Raw genomic sequence first — 10,559 nt, 5'->3', positions numbered from 1 at the left:
TCCAGAACTTCAGCCGCTTTGAGCTGATTCTTCAGCCAATGTCCAACATGGACATTTGATGGAAAAACTCCCACACACTCTTAAAGCAACACTTAGACTCAGAGACAACATTTGACAGGATTTCTGCGGGTTTCATGAAGGTCAATTTAAGACCCTTTTAAAACCAAGTAAAGATATCTTAGGAATAAATTGAATGGAACAATATGTTAATATGGTCTCTAATGGTAAATGTTTTGTATTAGCAACAATTCAAAGTATGAACAGATCCCCATTACTTTAACTAAGCTTGTTCATGCTGCAAAAAGTGATATACGTTATTAGTATGTTTGTTTTGTTATCCAGTGCAAACACAGATACACTTACTTAAAGCAAAATGACACAAGAGAAGAATTCTTATGAGAAATTGATTAAAATGTTTTAAAGGGGTCATATGATGTTGTTAAAAAGAACATTATTTTGTGTATTTGGTGTAATGAAATGTGTTTATGCAGTTTAAGGTTAAAAAAACACATTATTTTCCACATACTGTACATTATTGTTTCTCCTCTATGCCCCGCCTTTCTGAAACACGTAAATTTTTACAAAGCTCATCGGTCTGAAAAACGAGGTGTGCTGTGATTGGCCAGCTATCCAGTGCATTGTGATTGGCCGAATAGCTCAAGCGTGTGACGCAAATGTTACGCCCCTTACCATACTGTGATGCCCTGTCCGGCCGGAGCGACGAGACAAAAACATTAAAACCCATTATAAACGAGGCATTTGTTGCATCCAGTGGGGACATAATTATGGATTATAATGACTTATACTGTCTTTTTACACATTGCATCGTGCCGCGTAAACATAAAACCATGTCTGCATTTGTGATCAGAGAAAGGACAAACAACAAGCGCTACTCTACACTGCTCAAAACCCGCGTTTGAATCGTCAGTGGCAAATTCTTTAAATATAAAAAAAACTTACTTACAGTCTGTGAGTCAGAACAGCCGGCATTGTAGTCTACTCTCCCAGGATCAGGAAACAGTCCTCCATAAAATGCGCTGCACACACATCTGAATATTTGGGTTGAACACAACACAAGGCGGCCTTGAGTGAGCGGCGGCCGGAGGGCTTGCGGCAACCACATGTGATGACCCCGGGCTGGACTCCGCTTCGTTCACGGTGAAAGCCGATCCGGCGATCCACTGGATGAAGTTCATGTATTTCTTCAGCGACCAACACGGATCAGCTCTAGACATGACAAAGCGGATATCGTCCTCTTTTGGAAGGCCAAACAAAGTAGTTTCGCTTTCACAATGAAACACAAAGCGTCTCGACATAGTGGCAGCAACAATACTACAGCGAGAAAAAGTTACACCTTCTTTCTTTGCGTGAACATTTGGGCGGTGTTATGCAAATCTTCCCACATCGTGACATAGACATGTGGGGGCGTGTTAGAACGAGCCGTTTTAGGTAGGCGTGGTTGACTCTTAAGAGTTAAGAATATCTCTTTGGATTTGAGACTTTAGTCTTTGCAACTTTACAGATCTTCTTTATGCACCAAGAGCTTGTAACACTCCAAAGAGAAAGGAAAAATTAAAATGGCATCATATGACCCCTTTAAGTTTGATTAAAACAAAAACAAATATCTGCCAGTGGGCTCAGAAGAATCAACTTAGTTCAACAGGTTTGATATTTACAGATGTTTGTTCTTGTTTTTAGCCTAAACTCATTTTATATTGTTCAGTTCCACAGAAAACAAGACTTCATATTTTATTTTGCATCTCAAGTAAATCTGTCTTGATTTAAGAATATTTAGATATTTGTATTGGAAAAAAAATTAATAAATAAAAGACTGAGAATGTTTTATTTTTTTTGCAATGCATGCAAAATGTTATGCCATAACTTTATGAAATTAAAGTTATGGCATATACTTTCTGATTTAAGACGTTTAAGGCCTAAAATTTGTGATAGACACCTGCAGAAACCCTCATACGATTTAACACATGATGATTTTTAACATATTATAAATTTATTTAAAAAATAATTTATAAAAAAACTAATTTCTAGCTCTAAATTCTGATTAGATTATCTATATACACTGTTCTTTTTCTTCAAAATTATATTTAGTTGTACCTGCTTGCGCGCTTCAATTTGCTGAATCTTTATCCTGACAGACAGCAACATCTAGAGGTGAAACAAGAGCTAAACACACACACACACACACACACACACACCCCACAAGTGTACAAACCAATGAGACCAGGGCTCAAATGAATATAGCTTTAATTTATCAGCGTGCTCGGAGACAAAATATACCATAAGTAAACAATTCTCATTTTCTTGATATCTTACAAGTAATAATCTTTATGGTTCAATCACAAAAATTATCTTATTCTTTTACACTTTATTAGAAAAAAGAAAGGAAAACACACAAGCACACAACAATCACTAACAATTATCCTTCAACACAATCACACTTATCAGTGAGTCTCTTGTACACACACACACACACAAGCCCTCATTATACCCATTCAAGAAAGGGGAATTTTTGAGAATGAATAAAATAATGAATCATGTAATAAAAAAAGGAAAGAGGGTTATTTTGGACCCTGGGACTTCACAAAACGTAATACCTTCAATCGCTTGTTCAACAATCTCGAGTGTCATTATTCTGTGTTCTCAGCATATCAGGATTTTTCAAGAAGCATTTTATGGCTAAACACACACTTACTGTTAGTCTGGGTTGATGCTTATTCCCAGATTAATTTCTAACTAAAACAAGGGATAATTTGGCAGGGAAAAAACATACATTCCTGAAGAAAAAAAGTCTCTGTATGTGATTCTTTTCACTGTAAGGCAGTTCACAGAGACATGACGAAGTTCACAAATGTCTTTAGCCTTTTCTCCCTTTATTTTTCCCCTTTTTTAGGTCAGGAGTAAATAACAGTGGCAGCCAACACAATCACAGCACAGGCCAACATTAACAACTGGAATCTTAAGATGCTTTGGACTTAAAAAAAAGGGAGTGAAGATCTGTTTCATGGGTGAATCTAACACGTCCGGGTCATATTTCACCCCAAAATCAAAAGAAAGAAATAGGAAATATATTGCTTAAAGAAAATTAAGGCCTATTTTTAATTTAAAATGTCACATTGTGAGAAAAAAAAAAAAATTAAGTACATTTCACCCAAATTCTTATTACTGTAATGCAAAAAAAAAAAAAGAAAAGTGAAAAAATATATGATTTTGAATGGTAAAGAATTGCATGGTATTTATCGTACAACGTTTCTACTGATTTAAATAATACAGTTTTTTTTACCGTAATACAATTAAAATACTGCATTAATGACAATCTAGAAAAATGGGAATAATGGGAATTACAAAAAATAAAAATTAAATAAAATAAATTTTCTGACCTATTACAGCAAAGAGAATTTGGGTAAAATGTGTTTTATCACAATGTAAACATTTATAAAGCTCCTAAAAACAGGCATAATTTAACCTTTTTTTTTCATTTTGATTTGTTTGTGAAATGTTACTTGAACATGTTTTTTTTTTTTTTTTTTAAAATTCACCCTCGAACTTCTGAAAGGTGGAATGTGTCTCAAAACTTAATGAGCACTCTACCTAGACAGTACTTTTGGCCACCATAAATACATAATGAGTTTTGAGACTATATTTACTATTTAATTATTTCATTGTGCCTCATTCTGTTGGCTAAAGTTTTCCCATTTCCCCCATTATAACAGCTGATGCTGCATCTGCACACAATCTCACTCTCTCACTCACACACACACACACACACACACACACACATCAAAATATCATAAAAAAGCAGCAATGTAGTCTGTCCTGTATGAGTGTCCTGTTGAGTCTCTCAGGTCCTGGAACAGCAGGTAGAAGTAGAGAAACGCTCCAGTAATCTCACGTGTACGTTAGCGCACGTTCAGCGCACTAGTGTGAAGGCCCTGTGTTCTTAGAAGTCCGTGTGTCCTGGGTTAAACCAGGCTCCTGGGTGTACCGTTCAGCGCTGTGGATTTGAGTCGGGCCAGGCCGTTACCGCTGCTGCTGGGGTGGCTGGAGTGCACCGCCGCTCCTGTCCTCTGGGTAGAGCTGCTCACCTCGAATACCTCGTGGATGGCCTTTCGAAAGCAGTGGAAGTTGTAGTCTATCAAACCTGTGGAAGATAGAGACATGAGCCACGTGCGAAATTGCAAACGCGACATCTTTAAGAAAGAAACACTGTGGTACTTTTATCATTTTGTTGGTTGGAGCAGTCTGAAAATCAACCATTCAGCCACTCACATAGCGTGTATGGAAGCCCGTTTCTGCCACTGAATAAAAAATAAAAAAGGTAATTGCGACTTTTTATCTCACAATTCAGACTTTTTTCTCAGAATTGAGTGATACAAACTCGCAGTTCTGACTTTTTTCTCAGAACTGAGTGATACAAACTCGCAATTCTGACTTTTTCTCAAAATTGTGAGATATAAACTCGCAATTGCGAGTCAAAAAGTCGTAATTGTGAGATATAAACTTGCAATTCTGACTTTATTTCTCAGAATTGAGTTTATATCTCGCAATTCTGACTTTATAACACGCAATTGCGAGTTTATATCTCACAATTCAGAGAAAAAAAGTCAGAATTGCGAGAAAAAAAAGTCAGAATTGCGAGTTTTTATCTCTCAATTGTGACTTTTTATTGCGAGTTTATATCTCACAATTCTGAGAAAAAAAAGTCAGAATTGTGAGATAAAAACTTGCAATAACCTTTTTTAAAAAATTTTTATTCAGTGGCGGAAACGGGCTTCCATATAGCGTGAGACCAACCAATGGAAGAACAAACATTTTGGAAAAATTTGACACTAAAGGGATAGTTCACCCAAAAATTTAAATTCTGTCATTAATTACTCACCCTCGTGTCGTTCCAAACCGTAAGACCTTTGTTCGTCTTTGGAACACAAATTTTTTACATTTTTAAAAAAAATAAAAGCTCTCTGACCCTCCGTAGACAGCATTAGCCGCATATTCACTGTCGGGCCAAAAGCGGGCGTGCTAGTGCGTGCCAGAGGTATGTCATAAAAATATAATAATGGTTTTTGTTCGGGAGAAAAATATAGAAATGATCATTCTTTCTAAATGTGATGTATAGGCTATAGGCTACGGTGACTACAAATAAACAAACAAAAAAAAGACTCATAAGTAGGTAGGCTATGTTCATACCGCTTTATTTCAGTGCGACTAATTTGCAATCCTGATAAATTAACTCATTTAAATCTTTAACAAAGCATACAAACAAACGGCTGCTTTTATCATGTTCGTTTTGTGCTCGCGCTAGTTCCAGTGACTTACTTCTTATTCGTTTTCTGATAAGGGGCAGCGGAGCTTCTGGCCCAACGGTGGAAACGCAGCGTGATTTTGGACTCGGTGCTACAGGTCCGAGGCTATTAGCCCCGCCCGGCCCGTTAAAAGCACTGGTTCGCACTGGCCCGACAGTGGAAAAGCGGCTAATGCAACTGCAATGTTCCCGGGTCCAGAAACGTAGCAAGGACATCGGTAAAATAGTCCATGTGACATCAGTGGGTCAACCATGCACCATTTTGGGGTACTCTCCAAAATAGCGGAAGACGGTAACTCGGGGAGAAGAATTGTTGAATAAATTATGTTATTGTTTTCTTTGCACACAAAAAGTATTCTCGTAGCTTCGTAAAATTACGGTTGAACCACTGATGTCACATGGACCGTTTTACTTGCTACGTTTCTGGACCTGGGAACACTGCAGTTGCATTGCTGTCTATGCAGGGTCAGAGAGCTCTCAGATTTGATCAAAAATATCTTAATTTGTGTTCCGAAGACGAACGAAGGTCTTATGGGTTTGGAACGACATGAGGGCGAGTAATTAATGGCAGAATTTTCATTTTTGGGTGAACTATCCCTTTAATTATGGCATCTGTGGTTCAGTGAAGAACTTTAACATCCATGGAACTTTTCAATTACACAAAAGTTTCTGTATAGGAAAAAAGATTCTTTCGATTTTTGAAATCAGGGGTTCTTTTAAGAACTGTTCGCCGAAAGGTTCTTTGGAGAGCCAAAAAGGGTTCTATGTGGTACTTTACCTTCACACGAGTCAAGAAACATGCTGATATTCTATAGCGAATGATCATGTCAAACGTCTGTACCTTTTCTCTCAAAGCTCTCTTCTCTCAGGATGCAGACCAGAGCCAGGAACTTGGTGACCTCCTTCAGGTAAAGCACTGTGGTGTTGTTCAGCTTTATGATGGCCAGAGACTCTTTATCATAAGCGTTACTGTTGCTGTCGTCTTTTAGGCTAAAAACATTCAATAAATGGGTTAAAAAAAAAGCTCTAACACATAACAGAAGACACAATATAAATCAGCATATTAGAATGACAAAACTGAAAATTGAACTTCACATTACAGAAATAAATTACATTTTAAAGTATATTATAATACAAAACAATTATTGTAAGTTGTAATAACATTTCACATTTTTCTCTGTTTTAACTGTTTGTTTGCTTAAATGCAGCCTTGATGAGTTTAAGAGATGCCTTTCAGAAACATAAAAAAAAAAAAACGTCCCAACACCAAACTTTTAAATGGTAGTGAATTTCTAGAGCACTGCATCCCAGTTTCTCACCCATAAATACATGAGACGTCAATGACGACATCGATCATATCACAGCAGAGCTCGTATGACTGCATGTCCACTGGAGAGCTGTCCGTGGCGATGTAGATCTTACTGACCACATCGAACAGGAACGCTTTCTCAATCCCAGAATTCTAAAAAGGGAACAATATATTGACAAATATGCACTATGGATTTCGACTAGACCAAGTACAGTACAAATGGAATCTCGCTCAGTTCGCAATCTAGAATCGGAAAGAGACATTCTTTCATTTAAAGAGGAAAATAAAAGTGAGGATATGCAGCTGTGTACATACAGAAATGAATATGTTGAGGAGGTTTTCCAGAGTGGGCAGTTGAGGGATGAGTTTCTGGACCACCTTACTGAAGGCCTCAAATATGGAGTGATCATAGATGCTGGTGAGATAGAAACTGAAAACAAATAAAGAGAAACAGAATTCATACATAATATATTTTGGCATATGACACATTTCATCCAGAAATGCCAAAAAATTAGCTCCAACGACAACGAGCAATTTGCTTAATATTAAAAAAAGGAAACATTATATGGAAGTAAAATAATTTTAAAAACAACATAAACACATTGAACTTTCACAATGTGACATATTTTTTGTATATTAGAATACAGGTTTTGTTTAGGCAGAGATAATAATGGTAGACTGTGATAATATTGGTAAATATTATTTTTCCTGGCCAAAGTGACCTTGAAAAGATGTTTTGGAGGTGGATAAAAGTTTTGGATTTGCATGAAATATTTGAAAGAAAATAAAAATATTTTCCTAAACCCCACACTGGTGAATATAGCACAATAACATAAGAGATATCTGTTTTAAGTAGGTTACATTTTTACATAATATATACTTAATCAATAAAAGGACCATCCATCTACCCTGGAATAAAAATAAAAGGGGAAATATAATATCAAGAGAATGTATTGCTTGCATTACCAGTGTTATTTTAGTATTATTATTTACTATTATAGAATTAATATTTTAATAAATAAGTTTTACTTTTATATTTAAATTTTTTTGTTATTTTATTATGTGCTTTTGATATTTTTGTAATATATTTCTATTTAGCTTTAATTTATTTTCATTTCACTTTTAGTAATCCCAGTACTTCAACTTAATTTTTTTTTAAATTTCAGTTATTTCGTTTTTTTTAATCAAATATTTATATTTAATTTCAATTAATGACATTTTTTTTTTTTTTTTTTTAGAAGTTTCAGTTTTATTTAACAATAACAACACTATTTAGTACTCGTTCTCAAACACATTACATGCTGGAACTTGCTGAAAGCAAAACATAATCCTACCAAACGCTCTCTATCCATTATTAGACTGTATCATGGCAAATTGATCTGGCTTTAGCATCAGTATGACCAACCTGAGGTGAAGCTTTTCCAGACTGGCGTCAGCTAGATCATCATTAGCCCTCTGATGAATGTCTCTCTGCGTCTCTATCTTATGATCGTCTGATAAACCGTCCACCTTGTGTATAAACACCTCAAAATTGATCTCCGGGTTCACCCTGAACGCCCTCGACACCGTCAGATGTAGCCGGCCTAATGCTTCTACATAGTCATCCTACAGAGAGAGAGACATCCAAACACAACGGTAAGCGCCAGGCACGGAGCCAATTCCCATACCGGAAAAGTAAAAATGAAAGCATGCATATTAAACAACAAGCACTCTCAATCACAGTCACTCTTATATTTCACTTGTATCCGTTCACCTGAGCATCGATGACGAAAATCAACGCGCCGGTGCCCCTGAAAATCATCTCGTAATCGAATGTAGGGTCGAAAAAGTCCACCTGCCCAGGAAAGTCCCATATGTGAAAGTTTACGAAGGAACTGCCAGAGATATCATCCTTGTAGATCTTGTTGGTGCTCTCCAGGAAGAGCGTCTCGTTTGGGGACATCTTATGAAACACCACCTGAGATTCACAACATTAAACCATAGGGGTATATGCAATGTACAACAAACACAGATATTATAAAACATAACTGATTCATTCCTTATTCAATTATAAACACAAGGCTAGTTACATCTTAAAGGACAACAATATTATTTCATCCACAAACATCCAACAGAAAATGAGTTCTAGAGGATGAAGGATTTTAAGCAGCATTAAATGTTACTTAATAATAGGAAATGTTCTTTTGCAATTATAGTTCTAAATGCAACATGAAGCAATATTTGAAATTATATAAATTATATATATATGTGTGTGTGTGTGTGCGCGCAAATATGTTCTAATTATATATTGTATGTGTGTGTATACAATATATATTTTGAAAATATTTACACACACACATAGAGGTGCATCTCAATAAATTAGAATGTCGTGGAAAAGTTCATTTATTTCAGTAATTCAACTCAAATTGTGAAACTTGCGTATTAAATAAATTCAAACTAGGCTGCTTATGTTGAAGTGTTTGGGATGTGGCTTTTAATGATGAGACCTTTTTTGTAATCAGGCTCTCAAAAAGTATATAACAATTTGGATATAGATTTATCGGCCAGCATATCGGTTATCGGCTTTCAAAAATAAAGAATAATCGGTTATCGGTATCGGCCAAAATTTTCATATCGGTGCATCCCTAATATATATATATATATGTGTGTGTGCAAATATTTTCAAAATATATAATTGTATGCGTGTATACACAATATATATTTTGAAAATATTTACACACACACATATATATATATATATTCATATAATTTATATATTTATAATGGTTCCACTTAAAAAAATACCAAAACGTTTAGCTTAGAAAACGTACTGTCCCTTAAAACAAGTACTGTTACGGTACCATAGTACAGTGACGGTAATAGTGTGGTGCGTCTAAAAATACCATGGTAACGTTACTGAAATTCATATACAATTGTATTTTGTGGCACTCCATGATACTTCCAATAATACCATGGTATTACACGTCCAGTTTATTAGTACTATGGCACCGTGGTATTGTAAGGTGTTTGAACATGTACCATGGTATTTTCGTACGTACCACGGTATACGTAAAAACAACACACTGCCATCTGATACCATTATTGTACCATTGGTACTGCCACAGTACGTTTTTGTAAGAAACGGTAAGTTACACCTGTATGTAACTATATGTACTTCATACAACAGCGTGGTATTATATCGGTAATGTCCAAATCGAAGGCTTTACCATGGTAACGTACTTTAATTGTTAGTGCAGTACTGTATCCCAATGGGATCTGACCTTCTGGATGGAGGATTTCCCGCTGCGCCTCAGTCCCATCAGCAGGATTCTGGGTTTACTGTCTGCAGACGGCGAGTTTTCCAGATCTTCCTGCATCATATCCATGTTTTCCACGCCGTAGCCGAAATCTTTAGGGAAAGAGTCCACCAGGCTTCCGGCTAGCTGCTCCTCGTACTCGATCGACATTATAACCCCGTTTTTAAAGCTTTGAATCCCTCTGATCTGTCTGTGTGGACTCTGTTGGCTCTGTTTGAGTGATTGAGGTGGGATCGGTGTGGATTACAGGTTTAGTTTGAATACAGACGAGGAGGTTTCATAGTGGGAAGCGGTTAGCTTGCTGCATGAATACAAACAAACGGGAAGCTGATCATATGACAGGCGCAGAGGGGAACGCCTGCAGGCGAGCGGAGAGGTCTGCAGTGTGAGGGAGGCCTCTGAGTGGAGCGGTCTCTGAGATGATCAACACTTTGGAAACATTTTCTGGATATATTATATGTATGAAAGACGATGTATTCTATTTAACGTCCTTTAAACATTTAATGCCGCCAATTATTCTTTTATAATGCAGAACCCACACTAAAATATTTTTGTTGAATTTAATGTACAAATGGAGAACGTAAAAATAAAGCTAGGCTAATATATTAAAATAAAAATATAATATTCATAAAAAATA

General features: G+C 36.3%; 1 protein-coding gene across 1 annotated transcript; it reads right to left on the bottom strand.

Annotated features, from left to right (window-relative positions):
- Nucleotides 1-3,518: 3,518 nt before the first annotated feature.
- On the bottom strand, nucleotides 3,519-10,294 carry rragcb (Ras-related GTP binding Cb). Its single transcript, XM_016233486.1, has 7 exons — nucleotides 9,887-10,294; nucleotides 8,380-8,583; nucleotides 8,032-8,231; nucleotides 6,942-7,056; nucleotides 6,637-6,779; nucleotides 6,159-6,307; nucleotides 3,519-4,156 (listed from the first exon to the last, which is right to left on the bottom strand). Exons 1-7 carry the CDS (start codon nucleotides 10,070-10,072, stop codon nucleotides 3,978-3,980), a joined length of 1,176 nt encoding a protein of 391 aa, XP_016088972.1. The 5' UTR covers nucleotides 10,073-10,294; the 3' UTR covers nucleotides 3,519-3,977.
- Between the last annotated feature and the right edge of the window lie 265 nt (nucleotides 10,295-10,559).

The sequence above is a fragment of the Sinocyclocheilus grahami genome, unplaced genomic scaffold (genome assembly GCF_001515645.1).
Source record: "Sinocyclocheilus grahami isolate Dianchi unplaced genomic scaffold, SAMN03320097.WGS_v1.1 scaffold432.1, whole genome shotgun sequence".
Lineage (NCBI taxonomy): Eukaryota > Metazoa > Chordata > Actinopteri > Cypriniformes > Cyprinidae > Sinocyclocheilus > Sinocyclocheilus grahami.
Note: the sequence above shows the minus strand (reverse complement) of the source record. Positions and strands in the feature narration are given on the sequence as shown.